The sequence below is a fragment of the Toxotes jaculatrix genome, chromosome 3 (assembly GCF_017976425.1).
Source record: "Toxotes jaculatrix isolate fToxJac2 chromosome 3, fToxJac2.pri, whole genome shotgun sequence".
In the NCBI taxonomy this organism is placed as follows: domain Eukaryota; kingdom Metazoa; phylum Chordata; class Actinopteri; family Toxotidae; genus Toxotes; species Toxotes jaculatrix.
The window spans coordinates 18,166,860-18,184,947 of record NC_054396.1 but is presented as its reverse complement, the minus strand read 5'-3'; the positions used below and the strand labels follow the sequence as shown (position 1 = coordinate 18,184,947).

The 18,088-nt window shown below is 39.7% G+C and overlaps 2 protein-coding genes across 3 annotated transcripts; one reads left to right on the top strand and one right to left on the bottom strand.

Annotated features, from left to right (window-relative positions):
• Window positions 1–120: 120 nt before the first annotated feature.
• On the bottom strand, window positions 121–10,138 carry ddi2 (DNA-damage inducible protein 2). 2 transcript variants are annotated; one of them, XM_041034145.1, is made up of 11 exons: window positions 10,050–10,138; window positions 9,717–9,890; window positions 8,190–8,319; window positions 7,550–7,819; window positions 7,315–7,441; window positions 6,874–7,001; window positions 6,032–6,160; window positions 5,480–5,583; window positions 5,127–5,319; window positions 3,088–3,136; window positions 2,660–2,759 (listed from the first exon to the last, which is right to left on the bottom strand). In XM_041034145.1, exons 2-10 carry the CDS (start codon window positions 9,852–9,854, stop codon window positions 3,126–3,128), a joined length of 1,230 nt encoding a protein of 409 aa, XP_040890079.1. In that variant the 5' UTR covers window positions 9,855–9,890; window positions 10,050–10,138; the 3' UTR covers window positions 2,660–2,759; window positions 3,088–3,125. The 2 variants fall into 2 exon arrangements, with proteins under 2 accessions (XP_040890078.1, XP_040890079.1); XM_041034144.1 differs by lacking the exon at window positions 3,088–3,136 and having other exon boundaries at window positions 121–2,759.
• A 2,609-nt stretch (window positions 10,139–12,747) lies between these two features.
• Window positions 12,748–17,189, top strand: si:ch73-361p23.3 (tumor necrosis factor receptor superfamily member 4). The gene is made up of 8 exons (XM_041032964.1): window positions 12,748–12,869; window positions 12,967–13,077; window positions 13,298–13,432; window positions 13,514–13,580; window positions 13,709–13,950; window positions 14,038–14,142; window positions 15,078–15,161; window positions 16,209–17,189. The coding sequence occupies exons 1-7, from the start codon at window positions 12,788–12,790 to the stop codon at window positions 15,158–15,160; spliced, it is 825 nt and encodes a 274-aa protein (XP_040888898.1). The 5' UTR covers window positions 12,748–12,787; the 3' UTR covers window position 15,161; window positions 16,209–17,189.
• The last annotated feature ends 899 nt before the right edge of the window (window positions 17,190–18,088 follow it).

The window sequence follows — 18,088 nt, the reverse complement described above, 5'->3', positions numbered from 1 at the left end:
ACAAAAACTAGAATCAGGTGTGATTTTTTTTTTTTTTTTTTCACCCCACACTGACTCACACAAACCAAGCTTCAAATGTTTGGTGTCTTTGTTTGAAGAATGACTTATGATCACATGGTGTACAAATACTAGTTCCATTTTATTTTCAATTTAAAATTTCATACAAGATAAAAGTAAATAATTCAATCTGCCTGAACGTTGTTGGTATATGACTCAAATAAAGCCATTAAAATCCTTGATATATGATGCACTGACAAAACATTTGACAGCTGCGAATGGCCATATTCTAACAGATTACAAAATGAAAATGGATGTTTCTTTTAAGGTATGAACACACACACACACACACACTAAGATGATTTGACACAAAATGGGCTTTCTGAACAGGAGCTACAAACAGTTTTGTAATCTACACATGGCAAAGCGTTCAAATGGTGGAGAATGATACATACAGTACAAGATACCTTCTGTAAAAACATACTGAATTCCAAAAATGCCATCTATGATCATACTTCAACAAACACACTTGTGGCTCACTTGATATTTCAGTGTAATAATGGCTGTGAATTTAGGGGCTTCAACTTATTTGTAAAAGTGATTTGTAAACTCGATCAGAAACGATCAATCCTTCTAAACTCCAGCAGTTCCCACAATGTAGCTTCTCCTTCACTGGGTTCTGATTTGTAAATTGAACATGATACTTCTTCTTTTTTTTTTTTATGAGCAAATTGCTTCCAATATCCACATTTGTGCTGAATTAACTAAAGCTCACCAGACAGAATTATTCTGGCATGTGGAGTAGTAATGCTGCTCCATTCTGAGATTATTTTAGACGCTTCACAAATTAAACTCTTACATAACAATAATTTCATGACATATCAAAGGAGAAAGTATAACAATGTTTAACGGTTCAAGAACCAGTCGTTCATTGGGCATTTAATAATATGCCAATGTTGGACAACAAAACAAGAAGAAAATCAATCTATCATACCAAATCTCTAAAAACCAATGAAATGGGTGGGCACCCAAAACATCTGCATGCAAACACACCTCACATATCTGTTATATCCAGAAAAGTATTACCAGTTGTCCTGTTTGTTCTTGGATACTCTGTACGACAAACCAAGAGACAGCATTTCCCTGTGTTTATACGTGCTCCCTGTTAAAAAGGGACTGAGACATCTGGATCAGTAACAAGGTATAAATAAGACAGATGCTGAGTTGGGAGGCCGGGGACTCGCATGAGTGGTTATGAGTCTAGGTGGGCACAGTGATACTGCGGGCTAGTAATGCCAGCAGAGCTAGCTCAACAACCCCATGGGCTTGTTCCAGTGCCTCTGCTGCCTCCCGAGCAGAAAAGCCTGCTGCTTGGATTCTCTGGATGTGCTCAGCTGGAAATTGTTCTATAAAGGGATGTGGAGAAGGGAGAAGAGGGGCTGCAGATGTAGGCTCGGGAGCTTGAGCAAGAGAGGGGACAGAGGAGGACGAGGTGTTGGAGACTTCCTCTGGTGAGCCCACTGCCATTGACAAAGGGCTGAGAAAAGTCTGCTCAGTCTGGAGGCCAAGAGTGTCTGGGGTGTTGGTGCCAGAAGCTTGTCCATCTGCAACCCCCCTCCCCTGCTGCCCCTCAGGAGGTTCCCTGAACTCCAAATCCCCTGCAGGATCAGGAGGAACCTCTGGCTCAGGCTGAGAAATGCTGATGTTACTGGCTTCATCTATCCCACATATGTCTGCCATCCTCTCCCTGGAGCCATCTGGATGCTGCAGTGGCCCTTGTTCCTCCACAGTCTCTGCTGTATCTGTGCCAAGATGCTCATCCTGGCCAGAGAGGTCAGGCACAAGACACTTAGATGGTCCCTCATCAGACACAGCAGCAGCATGGTTGGCTTTGGCATCGCTTGGTTCTGCACCAGCTGTGATGGCAGTAGAAGGGGTAGGCTGGGTGTTTTCGGGAGTTGGGGTGCGTGGCTCAGGGGCCACTTCATCTGTGTCCTGTCTGAATGGATGTGAGGGGGAGCAGGAGGTGCTGCGGTTTTGGGACTGAGTGCGGTTGTTGGATACCAGCAGCTCATGGAGCTCCATCAGAGCGGCAGCCAGCGAGGGGATGCTGTCGGAGCTGGAGCAGCGTTCTCCTTCAGGCTGGTCCCTCTCAGAGGTCACCACGCAGTGGGAGGCAGTGGGGGACTCAATTTCAACTGAGTCAGGCTGGCTAGGAGCACTCAGACAGGCTTCAGTGATATCAGCTGTGTCAGACTCAGTCATCTCCTGCTCCATGGGTTGAACGGGGGGAAGTTCCTCTGGATGGGGGAGCATGGAGCTGTTCACTACCTCAAATGGTTCAGCATCGCCCTCTGTGGCTGTAGAAAGTACCTCATCCTCTGGATACTGGGATAGCGTAGTCATGTCTGCAGGAGGGGTATGTGTAGGGAAGACATCTGTTGAGGGACTGGGTACACGGGGCACTTCAGAGTAGCTATGGACAGACAGAGGGTGAGGGTGGACCTGATGAGTTGTAGAACCAGCAGCCTCTGCTGGGGATGAAGGCCGAAGAAGCTCCTGAAAGCCAAGCTGGTCCTGGCACTGCCCTGATGCTGAGGCCTGCTCCATGGCGGCCGGGGCAGACTGAGAGCGGTCCAGGGTCTGGGGCTGGCCAGAGGAAGGGCTTTGGGAAGGGGAGGTGGATGAGGACATTTGGTCTAAGTTTCTGGGTAATGAAAATGGTGGGGGCTGCGGTGAGGTAGTTTGTCCATCTGCAGTGTCTATTGTAAGAGAAAATATAACAGGGAATTAAACAGCTGGAATTTGTTGAATCTCGTCTGGGAGCGCTACTTCGAATAACATGCATTTTCATGACAGCTTAGGAAACAACCCAAAACAAAAATGTCCTTACTGAAATTCCTGTAAATACTTGACCATTCTTGGCTTGTTAACTGTTCTACTCTTTCCTCTTTAACAGTTATATGTATCAGAATAAACACATGAAGTACAACATCAATTAACCAATCCAGCAGCAAAATAACAGCAAAATAAAAGAAATAAATAGCAATGGACTTAGCACTGGCAATGGACTTGTGAATTTTGCAGTACCTGGTTGGTAGGGCCCTCTCCAGCTGTCTCCAAATGCATCAGTGCTGTCCTGCTCAGGGGTTAGGGCACACACCACACACATCATGCAAAGGGACGGAGAAAGTTAGCAGTCACACACAGGGCATGCACCAACCTATCAGCCTTTTCACACACACAGATGTGAAAAGTGTCATCAAAAAACAACTTAAGCCTAAGTCCTGACAGAGAGGTCACAGCGTAATCACATAACCTGTCACTAAGCCTAAGAATGTTCAAATGAGGCCACGTCAGAAGGATGTCTGATCAAATTAAGTTAATCCCAAGATAATCAAGACCAAAACTGTTTGAACTGTCAGCTGATTGATGCCACAGCATGGCATCACAAACCTACTGCTGCTGCTGCTTTTTGTTTGAATGCCATTTGCAATCAGCAGCCATTATCGGACATGTCTGGCCAATGGAAGCAATTACAAAGACTAAGTGTATCAATGGCAGTTGCACAAATGCTAATGTAAGCCTTGAAAAGCATTAAAGGGAGACACTTACATGATTATATTCTGACCATTCTGAGTGCTACTTGTATTTCTAGAAGCACAATTCACCACACCCCATACTGATGGAAAAAAAAAAAACAAAACGGCACTTTCTACTTCCAGTCAGCTCTCTGACTTTGATGCCCAAGTTGGAGCGGGAAATATAGATACCGGTAAATTCCTCAATCACAGAGTATGTAATTTTAAATCTTAATATTGTTACATATCATCCCATGGAACGTTATCTTGAAAAAAAAAAAAAAACAATTAGGAAACCATTTATAGATAAATGGGGCTCAAACCCAAGACCCCGAGAGACTGAGTCTCGTGCTACCAACTGAGCTAACCAGGCGGTCGCTTAGTGATGATGATGATTAGTGTGTCAACGCTCTGCAGGTATTTTTAGTCAGGCAAACACGTGAAAGGCACACTGTGTTTGAAAGTAAACTTGGACCCAAGCAGTTTTCTGGCAAAGTCATTTAAATGCAGGTCTGTTAATCACCAGCAGCATTTCTTCAATAGCTTTTGAAGAAATTTTTACATGTTTTAATCACAATACCAATATTCAGATCTTACAATTATGGATTTTTTTTATGTGTTTAAAAAATGTTAAGACATTATAAAGTACAGAAATCAATGATTTCTGTATTCCTTTGACAAATACATTGCATTTTTGCACTGCTGCAGCAATATCTTACTGATTTAGTTTTTTAATTTCATAGTCTGTAATATACTATCTCGTACAAATAACCACCTACGTTTTGTTAGCACTAGATGTTCCTCTCTGTTTGTCTTTGTAGGTGGCTTCAAGCTGCTGTTCTCACACTCCTTCAGAGATCCATCTGCACTGTTGTCCAACACAGAATCTGACTAAATTTAACAGTCTATACTGAAATCTTGACAATGAGAGATGCTTGGCACTGCTGACTAGCACTGAGGACTCCTTTCAGTTAAGTCTTTTCTCCAAAATGCCACCCACCAATGGCAGCTAAAAACCAGGTGATATGGGCTGAAGAGCTTCACCTTCATGGAATTTTGAGCAGTGAATTGTTCAACACTTTCAAACAGATCCTCTGCACGGTTTTACAAAACATACATAAAACTGCTCTGTGGTGTGCCTGCCAATTGTGTCTGGCCCGAATTAACTGTCATATGCAGATAAAAGCTGCTAATGAGGTGTCTTCTCAGTAATTATGATATAGAAATACAGTTTCAAATCATGAATGTTTCCCTTTAAGCCTAAAAAGCTTGATTTCAGCCAAAATCTAATTTTTCTTCTTTTTGTACATATACCTAAATTTGCCAGAAAGCTTTCAATTTCCTGACCTCATCTTATTCTAAAGCACGTTTACTTTGCTGTGGTGATGACATGAAATGATCATGTGACTGAAAATTCAGATGACTGCATAAATGGGGCTGAGAGTAAGAAGCTTTAAGTGGCACATGCAAATGTAGTTCTAACTGAGCCGGAAAAAGCTCAATGGAAAAAAAGAGGCTGAAGTGCAGAAGTAAGAGGCAGTTTCTTACCACTTTCTTGTATGGACCTCTGAAGTGCCTCTGCCAGTTCTCTGTCAGCTAGCTCATCTGGACGGGTGTCTTCACGTCCCTCTGCGCCATATGCCAATCGGGCACACTCTGGCAGCTCCGCCTCAGACAGGAAACGGGTTTCAGTGCCCGTAGTGCCTATTAGAAGCACGCTCTTCTTCAGGTCAATCGAACACTAAAAAAAGAAGAAAAAGAAATAGGTAAACAAATAATGAACCTTTATCATTTTTCTACTTTCCTGGGCTCAACAAAAAAAATGTAAAGCCCTGTATTATGTAACTCTTTCCAATCCAATACTGTACTTCACATTGTGATCAGATAAAAGGGGCTCACACCTGGTGTCTCTTCAGCATATCCAGGCCAAGCAGCATGTCCATTGGTTGGTCCTCCAAAATGGAGAACGAACAAGGAAGGAAGTCCCCCTCTATTTGGACCTGAGCTAGATGAACGCAAACAACACAATTTCAGCTACATTGAAATGTCACATAGAGGCTTGAATATGGATGCAGATGAAGGAACAGCACAAGTTTGGAAAAATTCTCTGACAACATTTTATGTCTCTGCATGCAGTTTAGAAAGTGCACTGAACGATAAGCTTAGCCTAACTTAGCTAGTTTGTGGATATTGGCAGTGAGTTAGAAGAGTTCATCTTCTCCAGTGGGTTTAATACTTTGCTAAACCAACATTGAAAACATTTCTTACCACGCCATTTCATAACCACAAATTGCACAAAATCCTAAAAGTTCAATTATCATTTGGAAGTGTATATTTCAAACCCTAACGACTGTGCTAAACTCAACTGTATCAGCAAAAAAAAAAAAGTAAAGGTTTTTTTTCTGGGCTAGGGTGGACTTGCTTTTGTTACATGAAAAAAAATTGCCACCAACCCAAATGAACTCTGCCAATGATCTTCTGGGTGCCCACTCCCTTGGCGATCCCGGCCCAGCGTCGGTCCACCAGCCGCATGATGTTGCAGCGCTCGGCACACGCTTGGCTCATGATGGTCATCTGAGCTCCTAAAAATAAGGCATGTCAGGCTCTATGAAACATTTCATCGTAACTAAAAATCAAAAACCGCCTGTGCAGTGAAGATGAGAATACAATACTGTGTGCATCCCAGTACAATAGGTATATAAGATGTCTGTCCTCTGGAATGAGGTTAGTTTTCCAGATCTTAGCTGATTCATGTTCTTATTTAGTCTGTGTGAACTCAAACCGACCACAAAGTTAACAACACCCATTTTCATGCCATTACTGTTGTAGGGAAACTATCCAGGTTATATCAGACTCACTGGCTCTAATCATGGTTGATTGCATGGAAGAAACACGCCCTGGGATGCACTTTTGCTCTACCCTTATATATAGCCAAATATCAGAAATGAAATGTTTGTAATGTTAATGAGTACATGCAAAAAGTAAACACAGAAGCCTAAACTAACATCACTTCCAGTTTTTGGAATAGTGGCAGAGAAGAAATCTTCTATATCATCTGATACTATCAGACATACAGTTCAAAACAGACAAATGACTCACATCCAACTGCCACCGAGGCTGATACAGAAGACTACACTGAGGGTTATATAACTGCTGACACTGATACTAAACTAATATCTGTTGAGCCACAGAAATTAAACCACTGTGTAGAACACCAACATTTTAGAAGCATTCTGGTTCTCGGCCCAAAAAGAAATTGTAGGTATATATCAGATCGGGATTTAATGTTCATTACCTGAGTCAACAAAAGCTTTCACAGGGTGGCCATTGACTTTGCAGTTAATGTAGAGCATAACCACCTGTCCAAAGCTTTCTGGGGCCTCCTCCATGGCAATGGTCATGTTTTCTTCCACATTGTGCTGCCTGGAATATGCACAAATCCAGGAATAAGACACTTGACCTTTTAAACATGAACGAAAACATGCTGCCTGCATGTAGCGAACAAGTTGCTTTCCTTTCTTACATTCTGATTTATTTACAAAGCATATTCAAATTCATGAAAATCACAGATAGCATCAGACTGAAAACCACTGCACCATAACTTCTGACTTGCAAGAATTGATTGGCTTGCAATCAATTGATTGATTGATTGATTGATTGAGTGAAACAGGGTATTGTGTGTTGTGTTATGAATATTCACAAGCGGTTAACAAACTCTACAGTCTCTACACCATACCTGATGTCCTCCTCAATTTTTGCTTGGGCTTCCAAATCAAAAGGATCAGCAGTCAAAAGTCTAATCCTCTCTTGTTCTCTCCGGGCTCGATCCTGTTGTTGCTCCAACAGCACTTTGGTGAAACGTTCTGCGGAAACAGTTACACTAACACGACTGAGTCATTTCTTATTGAAAGTAAAAGACCAGAAAAACAAATCATGGCATGTGATGGCTGTTTTTTTTTGTTTTTGTTTACCTAAGTCTCCGCTTAGAAGGGCCTCAGCCAGTGGCGGGTTTCGCTCCTTCAGGAGTGAGAGCTCATGTGGATTGGATAATAGCATCTGCTGGAGTAAGGCAGGGTCGTCCAGCCCCTGAGGAGAGGAGCCCCGAAAGGCCATTGGCGTGGGAGGCTGTGGGACACGCTGCTGCTGCGGAGCCTGTTGCGGTGGCCTTATGGCACCACGCTGACTGGTTGAAGAAGAAGTGCCAGGGACTGTGATGGAACGGAAGTCGATTTGGGGCAGACCTGTGGGACAGAGAGCATAAAGAGTACTAAATAGATAATGCATCAGTCTTTTTCAATATCATCTATATTCCTCTTCCTGTAAACTGATCTAACTTTCCTCATTCTTTCGATGTCTTGATTTCATAATGAAAGAATGAAGAAAGTTAGACCCTGCCTTTCCCCATTGTGGGACTAATAAAGGTTTATCTTATCGTATCTTACAACCAACCCCTCCCATGATGAGAAAACCTGCCTTGCTAACTAGAACTAATAGCACTAACAGGTTAGACGTGTGAGACAACAATTTTGAATACCAGCAGAAGCTCCTCCTTCTGTTCTTCTATTGCCACTTTGGTGGTTTTCATGTAATTTTAAGAAGCATGTGCATTACCTGGGAAGGCTGGCTGAGTTGGTGGTGGTCTTCTGTCAGCTTGCCTGAGAACCACCACATCTCCATCCTTGACACCATAGGTCCCCAAGGCACGAGTAAGGTCTTTTAGGGGTTGTTCTACATATGTGATCTGGACACAGAAAAATACAGAGCATTTACTTAAATTAAACATAACTTTCAATGGCTAGGCAATCCAATTGTCCTGGACAGGTTCCTGTACCTGGAACCCAGATCTTCAAGGTTAAATTACTAACTGACTCTTGCCTTGTTATTCTCGCTTTCAGTTTCCAGCGTGCCCACAGCCAAATTTCATAACATATCAAATTGTATTAAGGATGAAAAGGAGCTGAAGTATTCTGAAAGTCTGTTTTCAAAGGCCATAGCAATGCAGCTGCAGCAAATGATGATATTCATCATCGACTAGTCTGCTGACTGTTTTCTCAGTTAATCATTTGGTCTATAGGACATCTGAAAATAAAGTAAGATCTCTGTCATAGTCATGGTTAAGTAACATCATCAAATTGCTCAACCAAATTTCTTTTCGACCAACAATCCAAAACTCACAGACAACAAGAAAAGAACAAAAGCAATTAAATAAAACAATTTAAAAAAACAGTTAAAAAAGAAACACTTTAAGGTCCTATACCGGACAGTGGCCAAAAAATGGAGGATAGAGAACCTGTTAATACTTAAATCAAATTATGTAGATGAACATCATATGGAGTGAACCTGGGGCTTTTGGGGCCCCTGGGCAGTTGGCTGCTTGTGCATGGCCACACTAAATGTGTTTACCTTATTGTGATGCTTCAATATTTCACTTATGCCATTCATACAACACATACCCCAACACTGTCCAGACTGTAAGGGACATTTGTTAGGGGTAAAACTTATGTGTTTACAGAATTAGAATCAGCTTCACCGGTCAAATATGTCTGTGTGTATGAGAAATTTAACTCCAGTTTCTAGTGGATCTCAATGTATTTACATCCAGTACAAAGTACCAAAACAATGTCCAAGGAGATAAACATGGACATTCAGCAAACACAAGGACAACAAAGCTGAGCAAAGATAAATAAACCAACATATGATTATTACATACAATCCAGTAGGGACAGAAAAACAATCTTTAATTTCTTCCATCTCTTGAGTAGCGTTAGAAACCTGCTAACTACCGTCACCTTTGACGCCGCCATACAAAATGTGGATAAAGCCATAACAAACTTTGTTAACTGTGTTAACTTCATGAAAGTAAAGCACAGCTGTCCACGCGTTAACTACTACACAACTGCTAGCTTGTTATTAGGTTGACTGTAGGTTGGGTTAACGCTAATCACAGACAAAGTCGACACTTTGTGACGGTTATTAATCGTTGGGGAGAGAAGTAGGTAGTTTCGTCTGTTGTTGATAACTCAAGTTTCGCAACACCGCATTCGTCAAAACAGCAAAAGTCCGATTCATGCTAGCAAGTCGGCTAGCTAGCCCTTAGCCACGTTAGCTCTGTGGCTACAGCGAGCTTTTGGGACTAACCTGAATTTCCCCAGCTGGGATTCCTGATTCCAGTTCACAAAGTGCTACAAAGTCTCTCAGCTCCAGGTCGGGGGACACATCGAGGGCGAAGGTGGTTTCTGGGCGATCCCTCGGCGCGCAGAAAACGGTGACCAGCATCGCTTGTTTTTGGGGCAGGATCACTGGACAAACCCGCTGTAACAGATTGCGGTTAGTGTAGTTCCTTGTTTCACAGAGGAAAATCCAGTTATTATTTGGACCCCCACCCCAAATTTAAAAACCTGTTTAAGTTGAAAACAGCGTTAAAGGAAAGAGTAAAAGTGCAGCGATAGACGGTGACTGCTTTGCACTTACTGGGTAGAAGCCTGATGTGACAGTTTCTCTTTTAACAACTAAACAACATCAAGTAGAGCTCAGTGGTGCCGCATTTCGTTCAGCTTGTTTTTCGACATGTCGCATTTACTGTCTGTAGTCGTGAGTACATTTTTTCTTCTAATGTTTTTTTTTGGTAAACACTTGAAGCGGATGTCTCAATACCACCATCTACCGGATACTTTGGGAATTACATACATTAAGACCTAGACTGAAAAGTCAACGTCAGGGCAAGTCTGGTCTCTGCCTGTGGCAGAGTTTCATCTGATGGGAAACCCAGTTAATACACGAACAGGTTAGGAGTTACATATGATACATGGATGTTAAGCTTTTATGAAACAGGTAAAATAGGTAGGTAATAGGTAAAATAAAAAAAAAAAGAATAGGTTAAACTTGGGGAAACAACACCTTGCGTCCTCTGATCCTGCATCACTGTTTGGCATGGCAGCTGCTCTGCTGCAGACAGGAAGGCTCTCCTCAGGGTGGTGAAAGCTGCACAGAGGATTGTTGGGAACAACCTCCCCTCCACCACAGACATTTACACCACCAGATGCAGGAAGAGGGCCACCCGCATCACGATGGACCGCACCCACCCTGCACACACACTCTTTGCCCCTCTTCCCTCAAGGAGGAGGCTGCGGAGCATCTGGAGCAGGACCACCAGACTGAAAAACAGCTTCTTCCCAACAGCTGTGAGCTGAAGTACCCAATTTCATTTTGATTCATATTTCAGTTCAGTGAGTTCAGTGTCAACCTCAGGGAATATGAGAGATTCATGTATAATTACATAACCTGTGTTTTTGCATTAAACCTCCTTTAATCTCTGTTGCCTTTATTGTGGTGTCTTCTGTTACATTTTCTCACTTTGAATTTTTCTTCTTTGCTCACCCACAGTAGCTAGGAAACATCATGCTAACCACACTAGTCTGGTGACACCATGTTACTTCCATCAAATCTCTACCCAACCTAACAAGTGGCCTGGTCAGCCAGAGTGGTTGAAGACACCTGTCTGTGTTCACGTGAATGGCCTTTAAAGAGAATTCTATATAAAGAAAATAAAACATCACAATACAAATGTATAATGTATAAGATGCTTTTACATGATATAATATGCTGCCATACAACTGCAGTATACTCTGAAATATAAACAGACACACAACAACACAACAATTACTAATGACTTTGTTTGTTCTTGAAGCTTCTGTCTCAGGAGCGAAATCTGTTCTGTTTCTAGTGACAATTATGTGGAAACAAACTCTCCTGCAAACTCTGAATCAGAGAAACAATGGTCTGATTAAAACCTTCTGTGATGTCAGAGAGAGAGACAAAGAGTTTCTCTACCAATAAACATCTTGGTACATATCTATATATTCACTTTGAGCGTTACCCACCAAATTAACCACATTTCAGCATAGTAATGACAGCTGAGTCTGCAAATACTACAGGTTACTTTTCACTTCTTCAGGATGTTAAACTGACTTATGATGACATTGCATGAATGTCAACAGATTAAGAATTTTGTGATGCTGTAAACTCTTCAACTTGAGCGGAGGTGTATGCTCCTCTTTCAAGAAGCAAGATTTTGTGTGGTTGTATCTTGCAGACTGATCTGTTGAATATGCAGTTGTTTCCATCTGCTCTTTGAGTCCACATGCAAAGAGTAGACGGCAAAACAACATCAAGCTACATAGTTTCCGACAGTGAACCAGAGTTCTTACCTAATTCTTACCTATTTTCCTATTTGTCCTGAAAAAAAAAACCCCACATAAAGGTTAGTAAACATACCAAACTAGCTCTAAAGATGTATTTCGTTTTACACGATAACATTCTGTTTCCAAAAAAACTTTCATAATGGAGTGCACCACTGCACAGATGGAAAATGATTTGTCAGTTTTGGTGTTGCTATAGCAAATAAAATGTATCTTAGGGCATATAGAGGTGATTATTTATTTCATACCAATCAAATGAGAGACTAATTCTTTAGTTTAGTATATAACAGGTGCCTGTGAGAACGTAACATTCAATGTCTAAATGTGTTGGTAAAATAGTAACCTAATTTAGTGCCCCAGAAAACCCACAATTTACTAATTTGATCAAATGTATCATTACATTTTTTCTTAACACATATGAACACACACACTGTTTAAAACAGGAAGCACAACTTTATACCAGTAACAACATGGTAAATAAGAGAAATGAAAATGCTGAGTGTTAAAGACCATTCTTGATCATAGAAAGGGTAGCTTGTACAAAAACTGAACTAAACTCAAATTAAAGAAAAAACTTAACTCAAGGTCAAGTTGTTAGCTCTTTCTAGAGCTGTCATTCACATTTTCTTCTCCATCTGTATCTTCATACCAACTAAATAAACTCCATACAGCCAGGACTGAACATGAACCTGAACTCAAAACAATTTTTGGGTTAAACAACAATTAAAATGTTTTCAGTTTTTTTCTTCTTTAAAAAGAAAAAGAAGAAGTCAATAATGCATTGATTATAATTGATTATTTTGATCATGATTCAAAACTGTTAAAATTTTTCACTATATACTATACTTTTGCTATACTTTGGATGAGAAAGCAGATGAGAGAAAAACTGTGGGTTTTTCCACGCCTCTATAAAGGTAGCAATTCCCCCTCTGGTGTATTTTCTTCTCTCTCAGTGTTTGTGGTGTCTCACAACGGAAACACACAGGAGCACCTGTCAGAGCTGTGTCAAATATGGTTCTCTTCAAGCTTCTTCTACTCACTTTGACTTTTTATGAACTTATTGCTGATTTGGATGCTAGAACTTGCCCAAAAGGTGAAGTATGACTTTCTCGTCCTACACCAATTTTCCTCCTTTGTTTGTGTGTTACTGTGGTTAAAGGACATTGTTTGATACTGTGAATTTAATCAAGGTCAAAGAGTAAACCGTTTTGGGACTTATTGTGAACCATGTCCTAATGGATACTACCAGCCTGAGGAAAATGATTCCAAAAGCTGCAATCCCTGCACACGGTGTGATCAAAGTAAGTGTTGAAGCTTCAGCATGAAACCCCCCCCCCAAAAAAAACAGAACTGTGAGCAAGAGCTTATAAATCTTCATGTTAATTCACACACGGTTACAGAATTACCAATGAATCTGTTCATAGAGCCTAAACTTTATATCAAGCTGACCCACAAAAATGAGAAGTGAACTACTTTTATTTACATGATTTAAGAAGCTGTTTTTTGTTGTTTTTGTTGCAGAGTCGGGTAGTGTTGTTATAAAGGAATGTACAGAAGTGACAGATACAAAATGTCAGTGTCGTGAAAATTTTGTTGCCTGGCCAAATGATTTGTCCACTTGCAAATGTGACATTGGATTTGAACTTAAAAATGGAGGTATGTAGAAGGATCACACAATACTGCATGCAATATGTCAGACATTGCCTTTTTAATGATTGATTCTTTTTTCTTTGTCAGCATGTTTAAAGTGTGAAGATGGGTATTTCAGCACACGCATCAACTCGCTCTGTAGAAAATGGATGGAGTACGTCCTCTGTTTTCAAAATACTGTACAAGCATTATATAATATATTGTCAACAATGTGTAAGTAACTCAACAGTGTTAAAGTAGTTACCTGTTGTTTACAGCTTTATCTTTCATCTTTCATTCTAGATGTAAATTAGGAGTGAACATTAGTGGAACCAGGACATCAGATGTCATCTGTAATGTGAAGAGCAACCCTGATATCACTACACCCTACATGACACGCTTAACAACCCACCGTCCACATGCAGAGACCCACCTTAAGAATATACTTACTACCACCACTGAGGCTCCCCCAAGACATGCAGTCACCAGAGAGCCAACCAGAGAAACAGAGTCTTTTCCCCCTTCAAACCCAGGCAACCACTTTGGTAAAAAGTTTGTTACTATTTGTTGCTGACACAACCTCAGATTTAAAAATAATATAAAGTAACTTATAGCTTGTTTGTCTTGTTCAGGTATGGCCATCGTCTTGTTTGGAGTTATCGGACTGCTTGGTCTGACCGCTGTGACCTGCAGGCTGCATAGCACTCCTTGTGCGCACAGAAAACCAGGGGTACAATGTATGTCACAGGATTAAAAGTAAACTGATTCTACATTTAAAGTAATAGTACAGCATTTCGGGGAATACACTGTATTTGGTTCATTGTTGAGAGTTAGATGAGGAATGAATAGTGTATGCTACTCTCATGTCTTTGTGCTAAATATGAAACTATGGCTAGCAAAGACTGGGAGAAGTGGGAAACTGTTAACCCGACTCTATCCAAAGGTAAAAAAAAAAATCTGCTTATTGTAACAGCACTTCTAAAGTTCACTAATTCAAATGTGATATGTTGTTTGTTCAATCCATGCAAAACTGTGGTGTAAAAACAACACTTTGCATTAATATAAGGGGGTTGGATGTTGTACTAGTTCTTGGCCAGACACATTAACTTCCTGGGGTCTTGCTGTCACCATGAGATTGCCAGACAGCAAGCTGGGACTCCAGGAAGTTACTGCTTCAGGCCAAGTAAGGGTCTGACACATAATATGTTCATATCTGGGTTTTGTAACATGCAACATGTTAGTTAGTGTACTTTAGAGGTGCTGGTATGCACATTTTGTTACCTTTGGGCGTAGACAGGCTAGCTGTTTCCCCTTTTTGCAGTCTTTAGCAGAAGCTAACACAACCAACTGACAGCTGTAGATTCAAATTTAGCATACAGACATGAAAGAGGTATTTATCAGCTCATCTAACCTGTAGCAAGAAAGGGAATGAGTTCTTTCAATTTATACCATTGAAAATTAACCTCCTTGCACAGGCTAAAGTGACAGGCATTATTCTTTAGCAAAAACCCAATGTTTCTATGCAGATCAGTTGTTTTCATTGGGGAGGGAGGTTCACATATTACCACCTGTGTTTCTTCCCTCTTGGCTCTGCAACGCACAAAATGTGCCCAATATCTTTTAAAATGTCAAAAAACATTATTGTTAATTATGCTTTAATGTTTGCTTTCAGCAAAGGACTCATGTCGGAGGCCAGTTGAGGAGATTGGCGATGGCAGTCAGTCCTCTCTCAAACTGAATCCAGGGGAACCCTGAGGTGAAACTTTACTTGACATGAATATTTCAACTTATACTGTGAATTTTTAGATCACATAATCATCATATGAATAACTTCACTCACATTTTCCTTATATTGTTGGCTTTACTTTTGGAATACTTCAGAAAAGCTTTATCTGTATTGTACTAGCTATATTCACATTCTGTAGTAGTCAATATTTGACTTATTCTTCTTCTATTGTAAGAAAATCAGTTGAATTATATGAAAGGTCTGTATGTATCATACCTCACTTTTTGTCATTTAACCTTAAATCAATTTAAAGTTAAGTAGGAAAACATACCTTTTACTACTTGAGCTGTTATGCCTTATTTACTGAGATAATTTTACTCAAAATACTTCACTTTCCATTTAAACCTACCATTTATTACAAATTTGTATATGCAAATTTCTATGACCTCAGAGATAATACTACTAAATGCCTTATACAATTTTCAAACAAGCCTTGATACTCTTTCCACTATACATATTTTTGCTGCTTTTTTAAGCCTTATGATGTTATGTAATGTGATAGGGTTTAATGGGGCAAGTGACAGGTCTCTGAGAAATACATAGTATGAACGGTATTGTAGTGAAAGCTGTAACGATAGATACCATTGATTCAAACTGCTGTGCTGCTGAAGAGTCTTAGAAAAACATTTTACTTTCTCCATGCAGTTTTTTGGTCTCTACTTTTTGCCATGTTTTTTTTTTTTTTTTTTTTTTCAGTTTTGTTCCACTTGTCTGTTAAGCTGAAAACAGTAATGGTAAAAAACATGCTTTCATCAGTACCTTATGTGGGGTTGGGAGTTCCCCTTGTGGAGTTAAATGATCTTAATTTTCCCTCTGAAAAACACTTCCTCTCACATCTTTATTTCATCCACTGGAAAGATTCATATTGTAAATGTGAGGACTTTCATGTTGTTTAAATCTCACTGGAGACTTTCCCCAGATCAGTACAGTCAGAGGAGTTATGAAAGCATGCCCTCATTATTTTTATTCATTTATGTTTTGCTAAGAAATGAGCTAAACAAGCCTTTAAAATCTCAGGTGGCTTGGCATGTACCTGGCTGGCGCTACATGACTAATGGGATCTACTTGGAAAAAGCTGCAGTTTGGTTCCAACTAATTTATTTCTTTTATAGCTGTTGTGTTGGAATACTTCAAGGAAAAGAAATTAGTTGATAGTTCTTGTTTAAAAACAGCGGTGGATGAAGTATTCAGATCTTTTACTCAAGTAAATGTACCAGTACAACAATGCAAAAGTACTCTATTTTCCTATGTTAAGAATCCTACTATGTAAAAGTACAGAAGTGTGGGCAGCAAAATGTATTTAAAGTAACAAAAATAAAAACACTCTTTTTGCAGAAAAATGGTAAATAGATTATCACATATATATTATTATTATTATTATTATTATTATTATTATTATTATTGTTGTTAATACTGATGCATCGGTGTCATGTAAGCAACATTTTACTGATAAAGGTGGAGCAAGTTTTAACTTCTTTACACAGTCAGGTAGCTTAGAAAAGTGGTAAGCAACCTAGGGAAGACATATAGACATAGACATCCCGAAATGTGACAAGGAATCCCAACCAGACACAGCTTTTTATAGAAGTGGTCGAAGACACTGAGAACCACTGATTTAATCACAGTGTTGTATTTTGTTGTACTGTTGTACTTAATTTATCTATTTTTTTTTATTTTATTTATTTATTTTGGCATGTTCATCATTGTTTTTTTTAATGCAAAATCTGTAAGTGACTAAGTAACTACGCATGTCAAATAAGTGCAGTTGAGTCCATTTTTAATTCATAGTGTAATTATAAACTATAATAAAATGGACTCAAAGTAGTAGTACCTCAAAAATGCATTTCAGTACAGTAGTTTAGTAAATGTACTTTACTTTCCATTACAAACTTAATTGAAACAAAATAGTTTCTGTCTGACTCTTATTGCACAGCACGTACAAATCAATGTTTTTAAAGTGAACAGTGTTACCCTGAGAGTGTATGAATAAAGATTCTCTAAATAAACTTGGAGTATGAAATTTTGTTTCAGGGTATTCACATTTGCTGGGAACAGTGCACGCATATACTTTCAGTAAATGTCAGTGATCCAGGAAGTCAGTGGTTTCTAAGAAATGCTGAAGGTATGAACTTAACTCTTCCTATGAAGAATTCTGTTGCTGCCTTGTAAAATGCAGCAACTTTGCTCAGTGAATAACAAGAATCAGTGTCACCAACTGATGACGATAACACACATCCGTTGTACATATACATATACACATCTTCATATTATACATGTTTTTTTTTCAACTATTTTTTTAACAGGTTGCAGGTGCATTTCTCCTTTTTTGTGTATTTAATTTAGTAAAGGTGATTGTAGCTTATAGCTTGATTTGGTTTTTTGATTTTTTTGTTGTAGTCACTTTAGTCACAAAAGTCACCTAATGATATTGTTTTGCTGTGTTTTTTTTACAGCGCCTCTAAGATGTTTTCTTGAAGTGTTCCTTTGTCTTCATGCAAACAAGTATTTAGCAAAAGGCCACATTTAATTTACTTAGATTCTGTGTTTTAATAGATCACTCCACTAATTTCTGCGTTGCACTCCTGAAGAATCATCTTTTTCTTCTTCCTTGTCAAAGCCTGGCGCCTGCATTACCCACAGCGCTACTTGACCACAAACAGTTAAATCAGATATTCAGGTGTACTATGTTGATAAGGTCTAAGGAAGCTTTGAGCCTCTAGTCTCAAGCAGAGGTACAGCAGGATACAGGTCTTGTAAGTTCATTTTTTTCTAAATCCACGCCTCCAGATTCTTTTATTGTGACTGACTGAAGTGACATCACTTGAGTTTATCAGATTTCCCACTGCTTCCCCCCAAAGTCATAAAATACTTAAAGCAGCCATTTTTCAGAGATGCAG

What these genes read in the sequence shown, in the direction of transcription:
- ddi2 (XM_041034144.1), bottom strand. Translation starts at nt 9,854, where the DNA reads ATGCTGGTCACCGTTTTCTGCGCGCCGAGGGATCGCCCAGAAACCACC. An exon ending in AAAATTGAGGAGGACATCAG is followed by an intron (nt 7,002 to 7,314) that starts GTATGGTGTAGA and finishes TGCATATTCCAG; the next exon opens with GCAGCACAATGTGGAAGAAA. An exon ending in CATTGGCAGAGTTCATTTGG is followed by an intron (nt 5,584 to 6,031) that starts GTTGGTGGCAAT and finishes GCGTTCATCTAG; the next exon opens with CTCAGGTCCAAATAGAGGGG.
- si:ch73-361p23.3 (XM_041032964.1), top strand. Translation starts at nt 12,788, where the DNA reads ATGGTTCTCTTCAAGCTTCTTCTACTCACTTTGACTTTTTATGAACTT. An exon ending in TGCTAGAACTTGCCCAAAAG is followed by an intron (nt 12,870 to 12,966) that starts GTGAAGTATGAC and finishes AATTTAATCAAG; the next exon opens with GTCAAAGAGTAAACCGTTTT. An exon ending in CTGCACACGGTGTGATCAAA is followed by an intron (nt 13,078 to 13,297) that starts GTAAGTGTTGAA and finishes TTTTTGTTGCAG; the next exon opens with AGTCGGGTAGTGTTGTTATA.